Genomic DNA, 26,062 nt, shown 5'->3' on the forward strand with positions numbered 1-26,062 from the left:
AGAATGAGAATGTCCCTCCTAATAATACTAACGGCCAATGACTAGCAACAGCAAGTTGTGCTGTAGTAAAGACACCTCTGTTTAAATCTCCGTGCTCTTAAAGGCACCTCCACTTAAAAGGGCACCTTTACATTTGTGAAAGGCACCTTTAGATTTGTGAACTAAAGGGCTTGCGCCCCTGTAGCCCCTGTTCTGTGCACGTCAGTGTCTGTCAGTGTTGTTAAGATGGGACTGCTGGGAATGTGCAGTCAAGTTATTTTTTACCTTCCTGTCTGTATTCCACTGTGTAGCTGGAGATAGCAGAGTTTCCTGAGCTGGCCGGAGGAAGCCAGTGGACGATCACAGCCGTGCTGCTGGCTTCCTGTGCTACTGGCCGAGCAGGGGCTGCTGGGATACCTGCACCACATCACAATTTTCAGTTATGCATGCTGCAAGATCACCTTAATATTTCACATCTTTATCTCTTCATGTCTCTATACCTTGTACTTTAATGGAGGCAGAAGAGGAGGCAGTGCCATGCTCATTTACAACCACACAGGTGTAGATACCGGTGTCCTGCGGCATCAGATTACAGATCTTCAACACAATATCACCTGTGTCCCTAAAGATCAACAGAGAGAGAGAGAGAGAGAGAGAGAGAGAGAGAGAGAGCTACTTTCAGGAGAGACAATGAGCATATTGTAAATAGTGTTCGAATGACATGGGTTTGACCGACACTGTATATACAGTATTATATATACTGACAACATTTCTCCCAAATTCCAAATAAATATACTGTCATTTAGAACATTTATTTGCAGAAAATGACAACTGGTCAAAATAACCAAAAAGATGCAGTGTTTTCAGACCTCGAATACTGTGAAGAAAACAAGTTCATATTCATTTTTAAACAACACAATACTAATGTTTTAACAGAAATCAACATTTGGTGGAATAACTCTGATTAATCCGCACTGATTTCTGGAACTATTGGTTATCGGCAAAAATCCACACCGATAGTTTTCCCCCATTGTGTCCCCCATTGGTGCTGGAGCGGCTGGGAAGGGTCCGCTGTCATTATACAGTATGAGAGCGGCCTTTAGAAGCGAAATAAAAACTTCATCTCTTCACTGATGCATTGTGGTGTTTGTTTTGACACATGAGACTACACTCTGCATGGAGCAGAACACATCAGATGCGGATTTAAAACATCAACAACGAAAAAGTATGTATACAGAACACGTTGTCGTATCATTATAAAGCAATTAATTTGTTGACTAGATGCTGCATTAGTAGAGAGCAGCAGTATGTTTGCTGACAAGGCTGAGAGGACGCTAACATTAAAGCTAATCTCAAGTGGTTAGAACAATGTGACAAAAATACACACAAGTCCTACCAAATGTTTAAATGTCACGACTGTTACCATCTATTACCATCTATTTGCATTCGTTTATATACAACTGGTCACGTTAATGCATTCGCTAGCCAGCTAAGTTGCATATTTAAAGCTAGTGATGTGAGAAAGCAAATTAATATCTTCATGCAGCCAAGATAAACGTATAAACAAATCAGAAACACGTCTGATTTCAATTCCATTTTTTTATCTTCACTGTAATATGATGATTTCAGATTGATCGCATTCTTACAGTTTAACAGAAGGTGTCTCAATATGCTTTTAAAGTTATTTTTAATTAGACACATCATCTAAAAAAAACAGCGCTCCTGCATGAGACGCTGAATAAACAAAAACGAAGGGAAACAAAGAGAGAAACAAAGTAAGCGTGCGTTTACATAGAAAAACAAACGGATGGTTGCAAAAGCGTGCGGTGTGAACAGCCCCTTACAGTTGGTGGAGGTCTTTGGCCATTGCGTCTTGCTCTTGTATAAGCGTTTTTCAGATGAAGCAATGAGCTGTTTAAATGCTTTGTCAGGAAAGTTGTTCAACTTGGAAATGTGTATCTCAAGATCCTCTCGTCGGTTCCAGTCTGCTGTGTTCCGTCTGATTGAACAGCTACTGGCCTGGGCTCATAGTCCGAGCTGCTTCACCACCGAGTTCAGCCGAATACCACTGCTATCTGTGAAAATTGCTGCTCTACGTACAACTGTACTGAATAAAAAACAATGTTGTAGTTCGCTGTGATTTATGAAGCTTGAATCTGGAGTAGTAGGAGTCAGTTCAAGTGTAACACCATGTGAACTGTCTGTTGAAGCGTTTTCCCCTCTCATTTTACTTTTGACTTAACATTTGAGAATATGGATGACTAAAACTTTGTATTTATTTTATGCACATTAGTTGAAAATGAAATGCTCTTTTTTAACAGCCAGGATAGGAATGTTCTATGCAATAATATAACGGTGCTGAATGGTTTATGTATTTATTGCACCCTCTTGTGGAATAAGGAAACAACGTCAATGTAAAAATCAGCTGACTTTAAAATTTGAATATTAGTTCATATATATTAGTATTTATATATTTATTTCATTTGAAAAAGTACAATACATTTTCATGGTTCAGTCAGTACTGTTTATTTTCGTAATAAAATTCAACACTATTTTATTTTGAGTGTTATTTTTTTCATTCAGTATCAATTTTAAAAACTATCGGTTGATTAATCGGTTATCGGCAGGTACTGCCCAACTTAGGTAAAATCCACTGTTGGTCGACGTCTAGTCTTGATCTGGTGGTCCTCCATCCACACATTGATTGACCTGGCTGTGTAGCATGGAGCATTATCCTGCAAGAAAAAACAATCCTCAGAGTTGGGGAACATTGTCAGAGCAGAAGGAAGCAAGTTTTCTTACAGGATAACCTTGTTCGTGGCTTGAGTCATGCGTCCTTTACAAAGACGAATCTGCCCGATTGCAGCCTTGCTGTAGCACCCCCAGATCATCACCGATCCTCCTTAAAAATGAACATGAACTTGTTTTCTTTGCATTAATCGAGGTCTGAAAACACTGCATCTTTTTATTTTGACCAGTTGTCATTTTCTGCAAATAAATGCTCTAAATGACAATATTTGTATTTGGAATTTGGGAGAAATATTGTCAGTACTTTATAGAATAAAACAAAAATGTACATTTTACTCAAACCATACCTAAATCCAGAGAAACCGATAATTCTGCAGTGGTCTCTTAATTTTTTCCGGAGCTGTATGTGTGTATATATATACAAAAAAAATTTAAAAAAAAAAATATATATATATATAATTTTTTTTTTTTTTTTTTTTTTTTGAAGTTATGAAAATTCCCACCACAGTGCCATTTCCAGCACATCTCAAATCCTGTATTGTGTTTAACAGAATTCTGTGCTGGAAATGGCACTGATGGAAATGACATTTTTAACGTTTTAGAAATAAAATTACCGACTCCTTTGTCATTCCAAGGCTAATTTGATAGCTAACATTTTATGTATCCTAAATACACACAATTCAATAATATTTTCATGCTTTTTGAAATGACGCCCCATCAAAATATTCTGCTCATAAGTGATATCCACCTTGAATTTTAAAAGGAAACATCACAATATGTGCAGCTATCTGTGAAGATGGTGTGGTAGGCAGAAGACTGGTTTTTGGATCAAGCAACAATGAACACCTGATAGCTTTTCTAAATGAACTTGAGCAGGCCAGTCAGTGTAAGAATGTCACCAATGTTATTGTGTGGGACAATGTCCGTTTCCACCATGCAGAGCATTTTCCTGCATGGTTTCAGGCTCATGGCCCTGTATGTGCCACCATTCTCTCCTTTTCTCAACCCAGGGCCCTTTCTGATCATATGGGGGGCCCAAGTGAAATCCTAATTGTAGGACCCCATTCGTTCACCACCTATAAGGGCAATTTGAGGTGTGTATCTTGCGTTGTTTACTACTAAAAACAGAAATGTTAAAATGAACTTAATGTTTTCATTAAATGTCACAATAATCTTGTGTTTAGAATCAATGATTGCGTGAAAGGAAACATGTACAATCCTAATTAAAGAATGTTATAATAATACTAATAAGAGCTAAAATCTCTATGAATTTTTAATAACAACTACTTAATTGCCCCAATAAGTTCCTTTTGACCAAACAAACATGCTTACATTATTATTTGGGTATTCTCCACAGTCTCAGTTCTGTACTTGATTGTTTGAATTTGTAGTACTTAAAATCTTAATTTTGTGGATTTTTAAGCCACAAGTATATACACCAATCAGCCACAACATTAAACCACCTGCCTAATATTGTGTAGGTCCCCCTCGTGCTGCCAAAACAGAACCCACCCGCATCTCTGAATAACATTCTGACATGATATTCTTCTCACCACAATTGTACAGAGTGGTTATCTGAGTTACTGTAGACTTTGTCAATTCAAACCAATCTGGTCATTCTTTGCTGACCTCTGTCATCAACAAGCCATTTCCGTCTGCAGAACTGCCGCTCACTGGATGTTTTTTGTTTTTGGCACCATTCTGAGTAAGTTCTAGAGACTGTTGTGTGTGAAAATCCCAGGAGATCAGCGGTTACAGAAATACTCAAACCAGCCCATCTGACATCAACAATCATCCATGCGATTATCTAATCAGCCAATCGTGTGGCAGCAGAGCATAAAATCATGCAGATACGGGTCAGGAACTTCAGTTAATGTTCACATCAACCATCAGAAGGGGAAAAATGTCTTGTTTCCAGAGAAATTGGACAAAATTTTGTGAAATTTATGCTTCAAACAAAAACAAACAAAAAAAATCTGCCAATGGGGTCAGAAAAATAAATGTATTTACCCTTTGAAATAAGTTTATTTTTCTTCCCTATTGGCAAATAGTTTTTTCTTATTTTAAGCATAAACCTCTCTAAATATAGCTTGATTTCTTTGAAAACAAGACAAAATATGTTACGCCATTTCGTTTGTCAAGTAAATTTAACTTGTTTTAAGAATATTTAGATATTTTTACTTGAAAACAAGACAACAATACTAATGCCGAGAATTATTTATTGTTCTTTTTTGCAAGTTTTTTTTATAAGCAGTCAGGTGTGTGCCAAATCAATTCTTCCATTTAAGTGTTGTATTCATACCTCTTACATAATGCAACATGTCTGCAGTAATAAACTGATCATTGCATTGGAGGGGGATTGGAACATGTTCATCATGTAGTCAAATTGAATTCTATTGAGATTTATGTCTCTAGTGCACTTGTATAGATGAGTTAAGAGTGACAAAGCAACAATGGCACAGAAAACCCCCACAGAAGAGCACCACTTTTACTGTCATTCTTCTGATCACAGTGTGTGTTGTGGGTCATTAATGTTCTGTACCTGATGTTGATAGTGAATCTGTTGTTGTTGACCAGCAGACTTTGATCGGGTCCTTTCAGTGTGATGGTTGGTTTGGGTCGAGCGCACACTTTACAGCACAGCACCACCGTCTCCCCCAGAGCACAAGTCACGTCTGCTAAAGGGGTCAGGAACTCTGGAGCCACTTCATTAGACACACAAGACGTGATTACAATCAGACCACACATTGTGTTAAATAAAACATACAACAGGATTAATACCAGACCAAACATCCACTAAAAAAGAAGTATCAGAGAGTACAAAGGCAGTATGTTTTATTTATTTTTTTTATTTTTTTTTTTTGGATATGGTCCTATAGCAGTAACACTGTTACTCACTTTTTTTAGTTCTCCCTTTCATATCAGCTTATTCAAGAAAATAATGAAAATATACATATGTACATAGTAATAATATAGTTGTCAAATTCAGATTTGAAATTAAGCTTCAGTTGACATATGTATGTCTCATTAAACAATACATTTTAGCAGAAAATACAGACATATTGAACATCACAGCAAGTGTGCATTCATAAACTCACCCTCTTGGATGAAATTAGGGTTCAATAACTGCAAAACAGATAGAGGAGTGTTACACACCTTAAATAACCAAATTTTACAACACAGCAAAGGAAGGAAAGCATTGTGTTTTGTGCATTCAGTACCAGTCACAAGAGGGCAGCACCATCACATGAGATCATATTCATGGTAGTGCATTGACTACAAGCTATGGAGTGGCACACTCATAATAAGGTACCTAGTCATATGCTGCATTTACCTAAAAGCGGCCCGTATACAACAGTTCACATTGTGTGGCATACTGTATCGTACAATGTAATGCACTTGATTCTACCTTCCATTTCTTATCTAATGAATGGACCATTATTTTTTTTCTAGACAAATTATTTGATTGGACTGTCAAAGGTCGAGACATTATTTTTGAAGATAATTACAATATATCTCAGCTCAGAAGGTCTTTTAAATGCAAATGGATGGTGATCTGATTTTTGAAGCTCAAAAAAATCCCAGATAGTCACAGTAATCTCATGCTCTCCAATCGGTTGAGATACAAATCACACAAACGCACCATTGTGAGTAAAGAAACAGATAAATACAGATCTAAACCAAAACCAACCAAACTACTATACAGAGTTCCACCTCAACTGTAAACAGTGCTGCTCTTCCCACTGTGACGCACGTGCCTTCTTGCGGGTCTCACATGCCAACGCGATTACGTCACACGCGCGTACAGTTCCTGACCGGAAACGATGATTTAGAGTTAAAAAGTACTTAAATATTGATCTTTTTTGCACCAAAAGCGATCGTGTTGCTTTAGAAGACATTAATTTAACAGCTGGAGTCGTATGGATGAAGTTTGTGTTGACTGTCTATGATTTTTGGAGCTTCAAAAGAGAAATCTCCATCCGCTTGCATTTTAAGGACCTTCTGAGCTGAGATATATTGTAATTATCTTCAAATCTGTTCTGGTGAAGAAAGAAAGTCATACACACCTGGGATATCATGAGGGTGAGTAAATAATGAGAGAATTTTCATTTTTGGGTGAACTATCCCTTTTACATCAACATAACCATCCTCTCTACCCTAGACCTTAAACCTAAACCGTACCAATAGTGTCATAAAAAGCAAATGTGAGATGACAAACACAATTGCTTAAGCAACCACGTCAATCTATGGTGCTCCCTTTGCATCACAAGTGCATTTGATCTCGTGAACAAGATTGTAAATGTAGTTGGTTATGTAGTGCTAATATGTATCGCGCTAAAATGTATCGCCTTACAAGTCATGCACTATAGTAAACGTGTTTCGATGTCATAAGATAGCACTGAGTGAGAAATAGAGTGAAAAGTAACTGTTTATGAATTGATAATCTGTCGCTTTACTCGTGACTTGTGTGAAAGTAAATACAAATAATTTGGTGCGTTCAAGTCATGTCGGAATATTCGCATTTACGAGTTGAGGGCACATGAACACCGCCACAAAGTCGGAATGATGAGTGGGAAACTCTGGATTTTCTTTGAGCCCCGACTTTCTGAGTTGGGACGTGTCAATTTAAGAATCATGGCGGAAGCAAATTTGTATTGGTAATAAGTCTGTTTTGCTTGTGGATTTTGACCGTGCAGTTCAAGGATTTCAGTCTGTATGTATTTTTGTACTGTTAATGAAGAACAACAATAAAGCTTGCCATAAAATAACACTCATTTTAGCTGGTTTATGCAGCGACAGGCTTGTGCAACACAACTACAGGTCCCATCATTATATGTAGCTGCTTGAGAATTATAAACTAGATAAATAAAGCATTAATTACACACCTAATGTGCGGCTTTCACTTCATTTTGTTGCATTGGTACTGAAAACTCTTCTTAGCTTCACCAGTATGAGAAAAACGGTCCATTCTTTCTGACTAAAATCACTTGAACGCACATGACATCATATGTACGATCTTTGACCTCATAAGTATGAACTTCCCAGGGACATGAATGCACAGATTGCTGTTGTTGTGCCTTTAGTGTTCATTTCACCAGGAAACTGCTCCAATACATATATCGAGACATGTAAAAACCATTTAGCAAAAATGTAGGTGCAGTAATCTGATTCTATGAGACCAGGTTGCACACTGAATTAAACATGCTACATAATGAGGTCATGTGACAACAGTACAGTAATTACTGTATTTCTGTAATTTCTATATACATTTATCGTTGAATACTGTCTGTTTTAGTACACTTACAATAAAGCAAACTCATTTCAAAGGGGTCCAGGTATTTCTTTATCTTAGAGTTTTAATGCCTCCGCTGTTCACTTTTAAATTCAGTTTATCACAGATCACGGGAAAGCACTAAACTGCTAGGCAGCATGCATTGAGAGCAGTGTGTCTACCTCCATACTAGTTTTGGGGTCTAGGTCATCCTCACATTCGGACTCATCTGAGCTGTGAGTCTCCTGTGATTTAAAGAGAGAGATGTTACACACTTCATAGCACAGAAATACAGCAGGACGAAGTTTAAAGTTTGAAAGAATCCCAGGTCTATATTAGAGGAATACAACATTCCTCAGTTAATGAGTGTTATAAACCAAACAACCGTCTGTGCAGTATGACAAGGGTTACAAGTGCAAAATAAAAAAATAACAAATTTAACAATTTAATATAATAATAATAATAATAATAATAATAATAATAATAATAATAAAATGAGGTTAGAAATGTTGGGAGTATTTGGAGTAATGGAGAAACCTGACCTGTTTTACATCGCACATTAATAGTTCAATAAATAAATAAAAATATAACAACCACAATAATAATAATAACAACAACAACAGTAATAATAACAATAATGAAAAAAAAAACATGATTATCGAAACTTGCTGAGTGACCATTAGTGTCATGCTGTCATTATACAAACACAAGTGAGTGCCGTATCTTGGTTTATTTTCACACAAGTGAGGATGCAGCCCACCTGCCTGCCCACAATCCCCCACCCCCCCCCACCCCACCCCACACACACACACACACACACACCCCTCATCCTCCTACTCACTTTCACAGTGACCTTGCTGCTGAGAATATCTTTAGTCTTACGCAGTCCATTCTCAACCTTAATGTCACTTTTGAGGGGCGTACTCTCCTTCTCAGCACGCTTGCGAGCACGAAGCGTATTCCACGACAGAGACTTCCTGTTGTGTCAAAACATCAAGTGGTCAAACCCAACACATGCTCATGGAAATGCACATATAACGAGGTAAAGCAAATTAAAGCTCTTTAGGTGGAAAATCATTTTTAAATCCTCAAAAAAAAAAAAAAAAAAAAAAGTAAAATCAGCAAGATATTTCTTTGTTAACATATAGCACTGAAATGTGTAGATTCTCAATGGCCAGTTATCAGCCTGTGCAATTTCCCACTCAATAACTGCCCCATATAAAAGTATTTGGACACCTACAGATGCATTTGCACACTAACCAATGCCTGAATGTTACTGCATAACAAAATATCAAAGCAAGTTCATATAAATGCACTAAAACTTCAATGACATTCAGACATTGGTAAGCGTTGCTTAAGTGTCCAAATACTGGTTGTATTTAGTATTAACCCACAAGAATGAAGAGGAATGTAACAGATCTGGTATTATATATATATATTATTACATATGTATAAATTATTAAAATCCTTACACCAAAGTGGACACATAGTTTGTGTGAGAGTAGAAGCTTCAATTTAAATGCATTTGGCTAATAATTTTATTTATTTAGATCACAGCAAATTTTGCTTCACACACAAACCTTTACTGTCAAGGACCGGTGAGGTTAGTACAAACACAAAATAAGTGTTCAACACACTACATTACGAAAATTAGGAAATTAAATTAATAAATCAAAATAAGCTGCACCATTTCTATACTCCAAATGAGATTTGGGACTTTTTAAAAGGTCTGAAAATTGCAATTAATTTAACTAGTATTTGCATTACCTTTGATTGGCACTATTTTGAGAAAATATTACAAAGTCAAAATAAAAAAGGATTCAACTGACTAACTCATATTAAGTCATGCACGTCAAAATTTTATTTTACATATTTAATATAATACATTTAAAATGATTCGTTACACTACAACATTGCAACTGTAATTTTATTGCACAAACCTGACTTCATTAATAAGGGTTCAGTTAAATAGTGCAAAATGCTTTTTACAGGAATGCACTAGAAACAGTAAACAAATGAACAGTATTTACAGTAAGTGGCCAACATGTGATCCTGTAGAAGAAAAAAAATTAATGAAAAGAGAAAAAAAAAAAAAAACTATACAAAAATACAATTAAAACAAATACACAACTTATAAAAAAATTGCCATAGACAACAGTATACATGTTCTCCATGAGGAGAAACGGGCAAATCCCTTCACAAGGCCTTTCCTTTATCTCTTTTTTTTTTTTTTGTCTTTCATCAACAAAATAAGAAATCTATCGACAAAAAAACTAAACAAAAAAATGATAAAAAACAGGGTGTTAGGAACTTAAATAAGTGTCCAGACGTGTCAGTTTCCACACTGATGTAAGATTCCTTGCAAAAGGCTACAAAACAAAATGTTTCTTTCTTTGTTTTTTTTTTTTTTTTTTAAAGTAAAGCCGAGAAAAAAAGCTCAAAATATCAAAACTTTCTGGAAAAATATCCAAAACATCCAGGTTAGTCCCAACAGAATGGGGTGGGGGTGTTCACACACACACACACAAAAAGGGGGGTGGGGGGTGGTGGTGCAGTCTTTAAGCAATCCAATCAGAGCTCCAGCTAGTGTTGATTGACACTTACTTGATGTTTGTGTCTGCAGTAGTGTCTACGAGGGGTTTTGTGATGGGGCCCAGGATATGTCCCGGCACCCAGCCCTCGGCGGCTGGTGATTGGCTGTTAGCGGGACGGTACACCAGATACATGTTCTGCTGGTTAGTTGCCAGTATCTGCACCGTCTCACCCTGCGTGACACAGATCTCATTCTCTTTCAGTGCATTATAGTCCTGAGTCACTATCAAGGAGGATGATGTACCGTTACAACCCACACCGTCATGCTGCTGCTGCACACACACACACACACAAAAACATGTATATGGTTAAAACACTTCACACGTCTGAAATTCAAGGTTGTTCTTAATACATGCCAAGCACCCCACAGAAAGGCAGTAAATCTTGGCTAGAAACACACCAATAACAAAACTCCTGAAGTTAATTTCCAAACACACTGTAAAAGAGCGAGTGTGTGTCAACAGTACAGATCAAGTAACTTCCTAAAACCTGAGGTTCTTTTTTAAAATGCAGGAAGTACACAAAGTTTCATAAAAACATATTCCTGGCATGTCCCTGGCACAACTCGTCCCTGGCAAAAGCCAGTTTAACCTCTGGTGAAACTGAACTGCATAGGCTGCCACTTAAATTCAACATGAAATGGCATTCATAAACCATTTTATTTCTGTAATATGACCCAAACTATGCTTATTGTTGAAGACATGTCCCCAGTAGGAAATATGTCAAACTGCTTCTTTAACTATACAATTGGGAAATGGAGCAAACCAATACGGAGTGCAGGGTGATGATCAAACAAATACACAAATACTGTAACTAAACATTTATTTTAACATTAAGTTATGTAAACATTTTCTATGTATAAAAACCTTAACATGTAAACAATTTCTAAATTCTAATAAATTCTTAAAAATGTCTTTAGCATGTTCTTGTAATATCTTTCTTATTGAAATTATTTACATTACTTAAGTTATTCAAATTGTTCAAATGATGGCTCTAACAGACAGGACTTTACATTAACCAATAGTTCACGTCATCTACATTCAAAGCAAGTTATTACATTATTATGAAATATATTGTATTAAGTAAATACATATAACATATAAATTGCATATATTTAGTCACATTATAGTTGATGTTGTCACTAGAGATGGTTGCTTTTTGTATCGGTTATTGGCAAAATTGACGCTGATAGTTGCCAATAGTATTGTTTTTTTCTACAGTACACTTTATCATTACTTATTACACAGCGCTCTGGAATACTTAATTCTGATTGGTCTGTGGCGCCATCTAGCGGTCTTATATCTTTGAGTAACAACCGCATATCCGGGAATTAAGACAAATCAGACCGGACATCCGGGTTTTGTGTGTCATCTTTCCTGCTTTTCTGATCACTGTGCGATCTCTACAAGCAAAAAAATAATTTATTGTTTTTCAACATACAATAAAACGATTTCCATCAGCCATTTAATCGGTTATTAGCCTTTTCCATCAGCTTAGTTATCGGTATTGGCAAATCCACTATCGGTCGACCTCTAGTTGTAGCAGAGGCTGCTTTTATTTGGACGGCTCTTAAAAGCCTGAAACAGTGATATTTTTCCATCTACTGCTTTTCACACCAATACTCATGCACCTGCAGGACAGTCACAACATCAGAGTGTGCTTCTGCAAAAGTTAAAACATTCTACATTTTTTGTCACTTGGAGCATCATTTCCTTCCTTCTGATGCACCATTCCCATTGAAATCAGTGGATACAATACTCTGATGTATTGTAAACTCTAGTGTGTAGGCAGCCTAAATGTTTCATCTCATCAGGGCTGTGTTCTTACCCTGGGGGAGTGGTATCTGCTCAAGTCGTGGCAGGAGCTGCCGTTGGAGGTAGGTAGCTTTAGTGGGGTGGAGCTCCGTTTGGACAGAGTGGGTTTCTCTGCTCCCAGTGATGCAGTAGAGCCGGGCCGGCTGTTGGACTGACCTGCACGCCCACTGCTGGATGAGTTACGGGTCAGAGACTGAGAGCCACTCTGCTCTTTCTGATACTCGATGGGAGACTGCAGGGCTGTGGAGACATATGTACAAACACATTTCTGACAAAGCTTGAAAGGACACTTAAGATTTAAGATTCAAGAATTACAGCGACAATTCACTGTTTAAGACAACCTGGTCTCAAAGAATCACGTCACCATACCTGCATTTTTCCTAAATGACTTTTTACGTGGCTCGTTGTAGGTATCGCGGCAGCGCCACACAGTGGACATTTCTTCACGGAATGCCGCGACACGTCTTCTGAACCGTGCAATTTTGTCATTTTGTAAAAATTTTGCCACAGTCACGTAATTTTTATGTGATCAGGCTGGTTGAAGATGTCAAGGTGATGTGACGTTTGCTCACCTGACAGGAAGTTGCTCTGTAAGTCCAGTAGATCAGTGATGTGTTGAACCCACAGCTGTTTAATGTCTGTGTTTGCCGCCTGCAGGGTAAAACGCTCGGCCGACCCGCGACACGACAGCACAAACTTACACGGGTCATTTTCAACATGCTCTTCCAGACCGAGGTAGCTCACCTGCACGCACACACACACACACGCATGCACACACACGCACGCACACATCATATAACACATTTTTAATTATTACTTTTCCCCCCTGAGGTCCACATTATATGTTAATCAGGTTTTTTTGCACCAAAAAATGCTATTTCATTTTTCACAATTATTTTACACCCTCTCTCTGACCCAAAAGCTTTTTTTTTGGACAGGATTAATTTTATATGGAAAGTGTGTTAATGTAATAACTACTAGAGCTTTTCCATTACTTAAATCCCGTCCAAATGAGTGATTTCAGTCTTTTTTGGACTGTGTGTTCCCATGCCAGTAAAGATTAAAGAGTTTTTAACCTTCTATAATATAAGTAACCCCAGGTAAGGATAGTCCCGTGTGGATTGACATGCTGGTAAAAAGCCAGTGAATCTGCACTGTCCTGCCTGTGAGCCCTATAATTATTGCTGTAAGTTCTCCAAGTGTCTGAAGTGGATGTTGGTCAATGAGAAGAATATGTGAAGAATATGAAGAATACTTATTCAGCTAACGCTGACTGATGCATGTTTATCCCATGCATTATTTGCTGCCACATGCTTACTGAGCCATGTAATAGAGAAATAAATAATATTGTTTCCTTTGGTTAGAAAAAAAAAAAAAAAAAAAAACTTGCAAGGAAAAAAAAAAACATGTAATTTTGTGATTTAACAGAGTGAACAAGGGACATTGTTTTGAGGTTTTTGTGAGTTATTCAGACACTACAGACCCACTTTTGAAAAATATTTTCCGGAAGGACAAATAAAATTACATTTGAACGGACTGTGCATCTTTTTATTTCAAGAGTGTAATATACTGTATCATTGCAGATTCATTAATGTCACCAGATCTGATGTATTTTGCCAGACATTCCAATCAATTTCACTATTAAACCCAGATACAGTATATGATCTTGTTTAATATTTTCTGCATAATTAATTAGCACGGCTAAATAAAATTTCTGATTGAATGCTGATCAGTTATGTGTAAGACAGTACGTAAATGCAGTAGACACACCATCTCTGCGATTTCTACAGACATTGCTTATCCCGTGCAAACTGACGGCAAATATTACAGATGTCCACAGGAACAACGATTTACATACATATGCACTGAAAACTAATCCTGTCAGAATAGGGCTTTAGGATCAAATGGATCCCCTCCACATGTGAAATGAGCAACAACACTGATCACTGTGTTCCGGTGCTCACTCGCAAGCTGCGGGTTTGCTGTCATGTAAAGGTAGTTTTTTAACTGTCCCACCCTTCAACAAAGCTGCATTACACTGTGAAAGATTCATTAAACAGTCCATACTAAAATGTGCTGCACAAACTGTTGAGATCAGACTGAAGTGATCAGGGGTCTTGTTAAAAATATATGTTCTTCAGAAGGATCTGAAGGGCGGCAGGTGCTACACAAATCCAGAAACAGCACATGCTTTGATAGACTTTACCACATTTCACTAGTATCATTAATTCCTCTGGTGTTTTGGAATAATATTTATCCTGCTTTCTCCACATTTCCTCACTGTGAGTGGGCGGGCCAAGTTTCTGATCACTTAACAATTGACATCAATTACGTGTAAATGATGACGGCCAAGTATTGAAGTTCAGTTCTGTGTCATTTTTGCACATATGTTTCAATACGTTCTTTTTGAGTGAGGAGGAAGTTTTCGAATTCTGCAAGTACATCAGAGCTCTCTCAAAACATCAAGGCCCAAACACTAGCTAAACTAGCCATCAGAATACCTGGCTATAGTAACACACTGAAAACTCCAGTGAATAAGCTCTTTCTTCATCATTACAAGTGGTGTCCGCTTACCTTGATACTCTTTTTAAACTGATATCCTGGTGTGGACGAGCCTTTGCGTAAGAGCTCACTGAAGATGACGATCTGCTCGAAGAGGAAGACCCTGCGTTCTTTACTGCGGGACAGTACGCCTGAATCCTGCTCCGTCACGAAGAACGTCTCCTGCTGCAGGAGCTTGCCCTGACTCGTCAACTTACCCTGCAGTACACAAACATACTCATCAAGTGGATCCGCACCAATTTAATGATGAGGTTTAAACTACATAATTAAATGGATTGCTCAGTCAGTGACTACATTGATTTTACAAATGAGGGGAACTGCTTTCAAGGTACCTCAAATCCCTGCAGTCTTCCAAGGTTCATCATGTCATTGCACAGCTTGGGCACCTGTGACATCAGGTCTACTGCCTTCTGTTACACAGGAAACAAAACAACCTGTTTCACCTCTGGACATGAACCATATTCTGCTTCAACATACTTTACACGTCTAAACTCTGTTGGTTTTCGTTTATGTTTTTTAATTGAGTATTCTAAATTAAACTTTTACCTCTATATCCTGACAATCCAGTCCAGCCTTTGAGCTGTATTTCAAAAAGTCCTTAAGAAAAAGAAAGGAAGACAATAGAAACTTAGATACAAGTCCAGGGGCTGGTTGCAGCCAATGTGTTAGTTACAACTTAAACTAGTTAGAAGTTACAATTTACGCACTACTAAATTAGAGCGTTCCACTGTATAACGTAAGTGAAAAATAACCCTTTGTGTAAACTAAATATTTCCAGAAGTCTCCAACCTGGAGCAAAATGATTAAGTGACATCAATGAGCTGGCAAGTGTCACTGGCATGCAAACTTATACAGTATATTTGGTATGTGTTAAAGATATTAAAATGAAAAAAATTTTTCAGTCTGTCATATTAGTTTTTGTTAATAGCCCCTTATTAACTTTAGATACAGTAACTGAATATAATTATTTACATATTTTTAAACAGTGCTGGGCAGATTACTTGTGAATTGTAATCTGATACTGATTACAAATTACATGACAAAAAATGCAATCTGTAATCTCGTAGATAAAATGTTTGGGATAATCTACTAATTACTTTTGGATTACTTTTAACCTAATTCTGTTATATTTTATGTCACGTGCATTTGAGTAAGTAAATCATTTTAACATAAAATTACAAAGGAGGAAGAAAATGTATTCCATTTTTTATTACTAACAAAAAGAGCTCCTTATGACATTTTTAAAAAGTGTATTAAACATTACATGAATGAAATAAATACTAAATCTAACAGTAATTACAGTGTATGGCCAATGATTATAGTTCAAAACACTGAGACATCAAGTTACATGAATGACCATAAAATTGCACTGTGCACTTTTTTCACCATGTAATTTTGTAAACATTAAAGATGGCTAATTTTTGGTACACTTGACTAGTCTGGATAATTTTTCAGTGTGCGGGCAGCAATCTCTTAAATTTGGATAAGATTCTCTGGCTCCAGACACCTGCAGGAATTTTCCATTTGTGTGAGAGCAACAACTCTCTACACCATGTACTTTCATTCTTAAAAATGAAATTCTCTCTATAGATCCAGTGGTTAAATGCTGAGACAGACCACTACAACTTCACCTGGCTGGCTAGCAGCGAGTATCAGTTCTGAGTGCACTACACACAACCCTTCCCCTCCCTCTCTCTTCCGAAAACACTCAAAGACTTACTGAACGTATATCAGTGGTGTGTTGATTTAGAATGAAAAATGTAAAAGTTTGAAAAAAAGAGAATGATTAGGCTGATCAATACATTATTAACAATTTACTGTCATTGCCTTGTTAATATGTAATCATGTAATCTATAAAAAAGTAACTGTAGTCCGATTATGAGTATTTTATAATGTAACAATCCAATTACAAGTACTTGATTTTTTGTACTCTGATTACGTAATCCAGATTACATGTAATCCGTTACTACCCAGCGCTGTTTTTAAAAATACTTTTTATATATTTGTTTCGTATTGTATTTCAATGGAAATTATTACTGTTAAAAGTTACGTGAAACAAAAAAGGTTTGAACATAAACCGTAACAAGATAAAACTGAAATGTACGATTTTTCAACACTTTAATTCACAATTCTGAAGGCTGCTTATTGAATCAATAAAGGTAAATGTCACATTATGTGACTACTAGAGTTCTGGGTAGAATACTGCAGAATTGCAATCTGGTATTGATTACAAATTAGATGACTCAAATTGCAATCAGTAATGTAATATATCGGATGATTTTTTTTAGGTAATCTGATTACTTTTGGATTACTTTAGGATTACCTCTGACCTAACTCGTTTATTTGATCTAACACGCATTTCAGTAATAAAATCTATACCATTTGACAATGTTGCTTAAATACATTTAAAGGTGCACTCAGTAATTCTTTTTCCTCATTTAAAAAAAAGTTTTATTTCTAAACAAATGAAACAAATAGAAAATCATGAGTACTGACATGAGATGAAGACTCCTGTCTTATCAGTAAGCTTATAAAAGCTGTTTATTTTACATGGAGAGGGTCCCCTCATGAGGGCGGCCATGTAAAGATCACATGACCAGTCGAATACCACTCCCTTCAACTCAGTAACCGCCTTGTTATTTGACACTTTCACTCATGGATTAAATGAATCCTGGCTGAGTGTGAATAATAAATTTCTACAATGGCATCAGTAAATGAAAACTAATGTTTGAATGATGCTGCATCCACACAGCTAGGTGTCAGTGTAAGTCCAAGATGACATACTCAAAAAAAATGACTGATTGCACCTTTAAGAAAACTTACTAAATGAATCAAAATATGAGAATTTATATGATTTTTTTGTTTTTGTTTGGTGTGTGTACTATTGGCTATTTTTTGGCCAAGATGGCAGAAAAAGATTATGTGAATTATTCCCGTTTAGAAGATATTTAAACTTTTCCAATAAACTCTTCCAGGATTATTTATTTATTGTGTGTGTCCAGACTTCCAGAATCAATAATTAGTGAAGGTCACTTAAGATGCAGACATAGTATTTCACAGCTATACATTAGCAGTGTTTAGTAAATTGCATAATTTTTTGTCATGTGAAGGCATGATGTAACGCATATCAGTGGTAGCAGGCACGGATAAACCACAGGGCCGATTAAGCAGTTGTCCAGGGGCCTCTAAACCCCAAGGAGTCTCGAGCTCTAAACCATGTAAATGTCAGCCTTATGTGAAATACCATTTGTTCGGCTGAATGTGTGCTGGATTACTGCAGCGTGAACACAGGCATTCGAATGCACAATCAGGGCATCTGTGTGTCTCACAGGCACAGCGCGTTTATTTGAAGGACTACAGAGAACAGCCTTAGATTCACAAAATGCTTTCAAACACAAAGATGTTGTTTGTTTATTTGTTTGTTTGTTTTTTAATGCCATGCCAGCTTCTATGGCTATTTCCATGGTGAGAAATGTGTAAGGAACTCTATATAAGGTTTTAAAATCTATTTTTCCTAAAAACTCTAAAATTGCATTAGGTTTGACTTTGTTAATTTCTTCCAGAGTGTTGACTGAATAAAAAAGGTTTCTCATGGGGTTAAGACCAGTACAGTCTAATAAAACATGTTTCAAGGATAATGGATTCAGGCAGAAGGTACATGTTGGTGAGTCTTCTCCTAATATTAAAAACTTGTGTCATTCTGGAGTGACCTATTCGACAGCAGGGGTAGACGATCTGGTCCCAGCGATTTGAAAACAGAGAAACGTTTCTTTTGCCAACAATAGGGCTGATTTCATGGAGTTTGTTCATGGTGCATCGGTCCCCCTCAGTTTGCCATTTGTTGTTAATATACAAGTTTATTATGGCTTTTAGGTCAGTGGGAGGTATTGGACACTTTTTGAAATTTTGCAGCAGTGTCTGCTTCTCATTTCCTGGGATTCCACAGTGTCCAGGTACCCAGCAAAAGTACATATTAAAATTTTGGGCCTCCTTATCCAGCAATTTGCAAAGAATCTTTACAAGCGTTGGGCGATCATTTTTTAGAGATGACATTGCTTGAAGACATGATTTTGAATCTGTAATTATCAGAAAGTTTTTCTGTTGCATAATCTTATGAAGTCCAGTGCTAAGATGATAGTGTTTGCCTCTGCTGTAAAAATTGAGCTGTGGTTGGGGATGGATATTCCTTTTTGTTGGTGGTTGATCACGAATACAGATGATACACAGTCTTCAGATTTTGATCCATCTGTATATGTAGGGGTATGTGATGGAATGTGGTTTGATCCATAGTCCAAAAGGTCGGATATGTCTTGGTTTTTGTTCATATAGGCTTGAAGAAGGGGTTAAGAAAACAGGATGGTAAGCTGGGTTTTCTTTGTTGGTCTTTAGCTTTGTTGTATATTGTAAAGCTAGTTTGAGGTGTCTGTTCTCCAGAGAAAGTTAATTGGCTTCTACATACAAACTTTGAGTTGGTGACATTCTAAAGGCCCCTAATGCCAGATGTATGCCTTAATGATGTACTGTGTCCAAGAGTCGGATATACGATTTCCTGGCTGACCCATACAATATACATCCATAATCCAGGCATGATCGAATTAGTGTTCTGTAGAGATTTAAAAGAACTGAGCTTTCAGCACCCCATTTTGTTTTAGCTAAAACCTTTAAAATGTTCATGGCTTTAAGACATGTATCTTTTAAAATATTTATGTGAGGGATAAAACTTAGTTTACTGTCAAGAGTTATTCCAAGAAACTTTGGTTTCCTTAACCACTCTTATGTGTTCACCATCCGTGAATATCTCTGGATCAAGTTGGAGAGAGTGTAGCTGGTAAAAATGCATATAAACAGTTTTGGTCTTTGAAAATTTCAAACCATTTGATACTGACCAGGACTGCATTCTGTTAATTGTCAGCTGGATTTTCTGTTCAATGTTATTCATGGATTTGCCTCTGTAGCAAATACCAATGTCATCCACATAAAGACTGCAATGGTTATCTGACACGATGGCTTTTGCGACGCCGTTGATTTTGATACTAAAAAGTGTAACTGATAAAATGCTTCCTTGTGGTACTCCTAGCGCTTGTTTATGTGGGTCAGATAGGGTATTACCTACTCTGACTTTAAAATGTCTGTTTGATAAAAAATTAGCAATAAAAATGGGTAAGTGTCCTCTAAAACCAAGTTGATATAAATCCTTTAAAATACCGAACTTCCAAGTGGTGTCATAAGCTTTCTCCAAGTCAAAAAAGACAGCCACTGCATGTTCTTTTCTGATGAAAGCATCTCGTACGTAGCTTTCAAGGCTGATGAGGTGATCAACAGTACTTCTTCCTTTTCTGAAGCCACACTGAACTTTACTTAAGAGATGTTGCGATTCCAGGATTCATACTTGATGTTCATTAACCATTCTCTCCATGGTTTTGCATAAGCAACTTGTCAGGGCTATTGGGTGGTAGTTGTTGGGGTCATTATGATCTTTTCCTGCTTTTGGGTTGGGAATGATTATCGCTTCTTTCCAAGAGAGTGGAATATTCCCTTATATCCAAATAGAGTTAAAAAGTTTTAACAGTAAAGACAGGATAATGTGAGGCAAATTTTTTAAAAACTGGTAGTGGATATCATCTGGTCCTACTGCCGTATCATGTGCTCTGTTTATGGCTCGTGTCAGTTCTTACATTGTGAACAGTTGATTATAAGGTTCCTTATTATTAGATGAACAATTGATACCTTTCTTTTAGTCCTGTGCTAGGAAAACTTAGAAGGCATTAAGGCAATTTCCAAAGGAGGGGTTCTTTTCAAAAGTTTCTGCTAGGGTTTTTGCAATCTCTTGTTTTGAAGTTAGAATAGTGTCTTTGATGATATTTGATGTGCTGAATTTGAGCTCCATCATTCCTGCCCTTCATCCTGCGAATCAGATTCCAGACCTTTTTTGTTGAGGTACTTGATGTCAGACCAGATACAAATTGTCCCCAACTTTTCCTTTTAGCTTCATTTATTATTCTTCGAGCTTGTGCCCTACTTATTTTAACCTTAAAAAGATTTTCACTTGTTGACCTTCTGAAGAATAATCTTTCAGCCTTCTTCCATTCTTTACAGCTGTCTTGCATTTATCATCAGACCATGGCATCCGTTTGCATTTTGTGTTTGGAGATGTTTTTGAAATGGTATCATTTGCTATGGAGATGAGTGTACTGATGAAATGTTTAATAACATCTGGATCATCTTCAGAGTCTTCATTAAACCTTTCATAGCGAAGCGTTTGAAAATGATACCAGTTAACTTTTTTAAACTGCCATCTTGGTATTTTTAGAGCTTCTTCTTTACCTTTTAGGGTTAATATTAATGGAAAGTGGTCACTACCACAAAGGTCATGCCATACTTTCCATGAAAGGTCAAAAAATAATTCAGGTTCACAAACTGTTAGGTCAATTGCCGAGTATGTTCCGTGCCCTGGGTGTATGTAAGTGCTGGATCCATCATTTAGAAGACATAAGGCATGATTGTCTAGGAATTTTTCTATCCTCTTTCCTTTGGTGTCACAATGAGTATTTCCCCAAAGAGTGTTGTGACTATTAAAGTCTCCCATGAGTATATATGGAGAAGAAAGTTGGGCTACTAGGCCATCCGGGTCCTTATGCGTAACAGTAAGGTTCGGTGGGATGTATATGGAACATACTGTAACGGTTCTCTGCAGGGTTATACGCACTGCTGTTACCTGTAAATTACTGTTCACACTGATGCGACTATGAATCACATCGTTTCTGATTAAAATGGCTGTGCCACCAAAAGTCTGTCTATTAGTAGGACCAAAAGTATTTAAAACCGTAAACATTTTAAAAAAAGAAGGTAAAATCTGGTGGTAGTTTTGTCTCCTGGAGACAAAAACCAAGGGGGTTGAGAACTGTAACTAAGCATTGCAACTCTGCAAAATTTGCCCTGAGTCCACGACAGTTCCATTGGATAAAAATATTTTCCATTCTCATGTAGGAAAAATAGGAATATTTCCCCTGATTTTTCCTTTTGGGGATGAACTTCTACTCCGACTATCCCTTTCTTTCATTTGGACAACTTCGGTTTGTTTTGTCTTTGCTATGTCGTCTTTTGCTTGCGAACAACTTGATGATCTTGTATTTCTATTTGTAGTTTGATTTTCTGTTGAGTTCTTATTAGACCGAGTATTGACTGCGATAGATTCACTTTGGGTTCCTGTATTCTTGGTCCTTGGGAGAGATTTATTGCTGTTAACATTTTGAGGTTTATCTTTGTGCATCCAGGTGAAGTCTGTCTGGCATTCCATGGACTTCACAGATTTCTGGACAATGGAGGCATATGTTTTATTCAGTGTAGAAGGAGGGACAGCGTCTACCATTTTCCTTGCCTCAGGGTAACTGATGTTCTTTGTGCATCTGATTCTCTGTATTTCCTTCACCTTAATCCATGTAGGACATTCTTTTGATGCAGCCAAATGGTATCCTGTACAATTACAGCATTTGTGTGATTTTTGGAAGCTCTCCATGCTGTGATCTTCACTACACTTGCAACAGATGCTTTTTTTTTTGCAACTATCTGACCATGTCCATATTTTTGACATTTAAAACATTGCACCGGGTTGGGCACGAAAAAATCCACTATGACACTCAAATATCCGATTTGGATTCTTTCTGGGGGAAGGGGCTTATTAAAAGTGAGGATGTATGGACCAGTTTTGATAACTTGATCCTCTTTTGATTATTAACCTTTTCACATTTACTACTCCTTGGGGTTTGAGCTCATAGGTAATTTCATCTACATCATCCAATTCTTTAGTGCGGATCACTCCTTTGCTGTAGTTTAATGTTGGATGAGGTGATGTCTTTATTTGAACTCCAGCGAGTAGTGTGGCTCGTAGTAAATTCTCTGCATTTGCCTTTTTACAGCATTCCACTGGAATTTGTCCAGATCGTGACTTTTTCACTTCTTTACTGTTCCTGCTATTCCTGTGATACACTTATGTATAGCAAATGGAGAAAATTTAGTGATTGGCATATCTGGTGATACTGCTTCAAGGATTATAAACCTTGTCCACTCTTCACTATTTGGCATGAGTAAACATTTATTCTCTGAGATGCAGTCTGTATCCAAGTCTAGAAACCGCTTTTTGGAAGTGTGTTTTGAAGCCATATTTTAAGTTTTTTTGTTTCATCATCCTTATTCCCCACCCACCCTGGAGCCCCCCCCCAAAAAAAAAACAGGGATGCACAGCACTGCAGAATTACAGCAGATTATGCATCAGGGCTATAAGAATGATATACTTGAGCAGGTAAAGCAGATTATAACTCGCCCTATCCACTCGATTGACCCTTAGCCAACGCTTACTCGGGATTCTGGAAAGTTAGCAGTTGTTAAGCTATCAGAGCATGTCTTGACCAGCTGATTGATTGGAGTGAGCCATTCCAACCTCCCATCTAGGTGATGTATTAGCCAAAGTACAGTGTTGAAACAGTGGCAGCCGCAGCAAACCATAATTCTCAGGCACCAGGATCTCTTCCTCCACCGACATTGGTCGCAACTTATGGCAAACAAGTCACCCCTTTTATCGCTCTTTGCAAACAGTATTGGGTTACTGAGGATCTATTTTACTCTAGATCCTTTCAGAGAGATGAAGGATGGTATTAGCACATCTAGATGGAAATGGCGTGTGCAAAAGGTATAATTGAGAAAATTGTAACCCTCGTAACGGGGGCTCAAGGGTTATTCTCTCTTGCCCAAGGAGAAGATTCTAGCACTACGGAGGGAAGGAGCGTGCCACTGTTCCTTTCATGAGCTACCACCAAGAAGATGGGTCTCGTGCCATACCCGGTTCAAACACAAAGATAAGGTGCAGTTTACCTTGGCTGTGTACAAAGCGGATCGTTTAAATTCATATAAGCAACAGAATTTGTGCAACAGTATGGAGGACTTCAAAATGTTTAAGTCCTGCATGCAGGTATCCGTCTGGTTAACCGCAAAAGTTACGAGAGTTATTCTGTTATTTGTCAGGACACAGGAAAAAAGAATGTTTATTGCCATGGATGCATAAAATAAATAAATAAATAAATAAAAAAGTGAAAATTTAAGTGGAGATTTAGAGTAAAAACACTTACCTATCATATTGCTTCAAAAGATTAGAGAGTCCTATGGATTACTTTTGTTTCCTTTATGTGATTTTTGGAGCTACAAAGGTCTGGTCACCATTCACTTGCATTATAAGGACCTTCAGAGCTGAGATATTCTTGTAAAAATCTTCATTTGTGTTCTGCTGAAGAAAAGTCCTACATATCTGCGATGGTATGAGGCTGAGTAAATAATTAGAGTATTTTCATTTTTGGGTGAACTATCCCTTTAACTGACTGAACAGGAATTAGTTGTCAGCCTCAAAGTAGGTGGAGCTCTAGGTCACACCCACCGATGACGTGGACCAATGGCAGTAAGATGGTATTTAGCAGCCGGTAAGAAGTTGTCCTAAAAGTTTGCACCAGCGAGCTGTTACGAACAACCGAAACAAACTCAAAAACACCTTCTTTTTGGCCAGATTTTGTTCTAAATTACAACACACCCGTTCGTTCTTCGATTTCATAGGAAGTATGCAGGGGCCCCAAGTCTTGCTTTAAGAACTGGTGGTGCAATCAGATTAAGCACTGACTTACGTAGTTACAAACAAACTAGCAGTTACTAAGCCCTTAGTTTGAACTTTCTGCCCTAACTTAAGGGAGACCTTATGTACAGCTGGTGAAACCCTACCTAGAGGCACAGACTTCTTGTTCACTTTACCTTTAGTAACAGTTGGTATTTGGTGATTCTCTGAATGGGCTTAATGAGGAAATCACTGATGCTTAGTCTGGTGTTGATGTCTTGCTGAATCCCCTGAGAGCCAAACACAATCACAAGAGTACAGACTTAAAATTATGAAACATTTTCTTTTTTTTCTTTTAAAAGTGATTTTATTGCAGTAAAAGAGCATGTTTAAGGTGTGGTTTACCTCGAAGTATGAATCGTACTCTGCAACGATGAATTCAGATTTGGGTTTGTTCTGGCAATAAATAACATACATGTGTAGTCTTCTCTCCTGCACGCATACAAAAAGAAAACACTTATACACATAACTGATGCCATCACACACATAAAGCATTGAGATCTGTCAAACACACACTCACATGTTTACTGAACAGCCCGGGCAGCTTTTCCTGATCTTCAAGACATTTTTCCAGTTCTCCCACAAAGAAACTTCAGAGAGCAATAGAGATACAGCATTAATTCTATTAATTTCTGCCAATGTAAGAATAGGACGAGAACCCGAGAGACTCACTCTTTGTGCCAGTCATAGATTTGGTGAATGTTTCCAAAAACAATCTTGTCTTTTCCTTTCATATCGTCAGGAACTCCTTTATCCTCTATTGTTTTCATAAAACCCTTTAGAAACAGATGATTTCACAATTCAAAACAGACACAGCTGATCAATGTTTAAGCAATTCATATCGTTGTCTATGGCACCAGTAAGTGATACTGAATCAACACTAGAATGATAGCATGTGCACCCTGAGTAAATACTGAAACACTGATGAGGACTTACAGCAATGCAAACTAGTGATGACATAGCAGATGATATCAATGCTATGCAGAGGAGGATGCAAATGGCTTAAGAGCAAACCCACATGAATCATACAGTGAATTTTCCATAAATATTTCTTACAGGCCATGAAACTGTGTTTTTGCATTTTTTATCAATGAAAATATACTGTATCCTCTCTCTATGATTATGAAATTATTTAGCTGTATTGCATTATGTAATGTTCACAGGTTGTTAGCTATTCTATGTTTGTTTTTATTTTTAATAAGTTATTCTTACCTCCACTACGATACCCAAATCCTTCACATAGTCTTTTTCTGTCTGAATTAATTCATTCAGAACAAACCTAAAACAGACAACCATTATTAAAGATTATGAAAAGTCAAGGTATGGCAGCAATAAACATAATAAATAACATATAAAGAACATTTTTAAAAGGTAGGGCACATCACAGCTCCTTTTAAGAGTGTTAATTACATTATGAGATTAAAAAGATAAAAAAAAGAAAGA

General features: G+C 37.2%; 1 protein-coding gene across 1 annotated transcript in view; it reads right to left on the bottom strand.

Moving 5' to 3' along the window:
- The window catches only part of LOC127448053 (kalirin-like), a 325,245-nt gene that overhangs the window by 19,153 nt on the left and 280,030 nt on the right, over positions 1-26,062 (bottom strand). The window contains exons 39-55 of the mRNA XM_051710307.1: positions 25,832-25,898; positions 25,292-25,395; positions 25,140-25,209; positions 24,965-25,051; positions 24,757-24,849; positions 15,514-15,564; positions 15,300-15,377; positions 14,980-15,165; positions 12,978-13,149; positions 12,419-12,645; positions 10,604-10,863; positions 8,841-8,976; positions 8,182-8,244; positions 5,826-5,853; positions 5,270-5,432; positions 480-601; positions 265-396 (exon numbers count right to left, since the gene is read on the bottom strand). Coding sequence (XP_051566267.1) covers positions 265-396; positions 480-601; positions 5,270-5,432; positions 5,826-5,853; positions 8,182-8,244; positions 8,841-8,976; positions 10,604-10,863; positions 12,419-12,645; positions 12,978-13,149; positions 14,980-15,165; positions 15,300-15,377; positions 15,514-15,564; positions 24,757-24,849; positions 24,965-25,051; positions 25,140-25,209; positions 25,292-25,395; positions 25,832-25,898 — 2,039 coding nt within the window. The remainder of the gene's footprint in view (positions 1-264; positions 397-479; positions 602-5,269; positions 5,433-5,825; positions 5,854-8,181; positions 8,245-8,840; positions 8,977-10,603; positions 10,864-12,418; positions 12,646-12,977; positions 13,150-14,979; positions 15,166-15,299; positions 15,378-15,513; positions 15,565-24,756; positions 24,850-24,964; positions 25,052-25,139; positions 25,210-25,291; positions 25,396-25,831; positions 25,899-26,062) is intronic.

Source organism: Myxocyprinus asiaticus, chromosome 11 (genome assembly GCF_019703515.2).
Source record: "Myxocyprinus asiaticus isolate MX2 ecotype Aquarium Trade chromosome 11, UBuf_Myxa_2, whole genome shotgun sequence".
NCBI lineage: Eukaryota > Metazoa > Chordata > Actinopteri > Cypriniformes > Catostomidae > Myxocyprinus > Myxocyprinus asiaticus.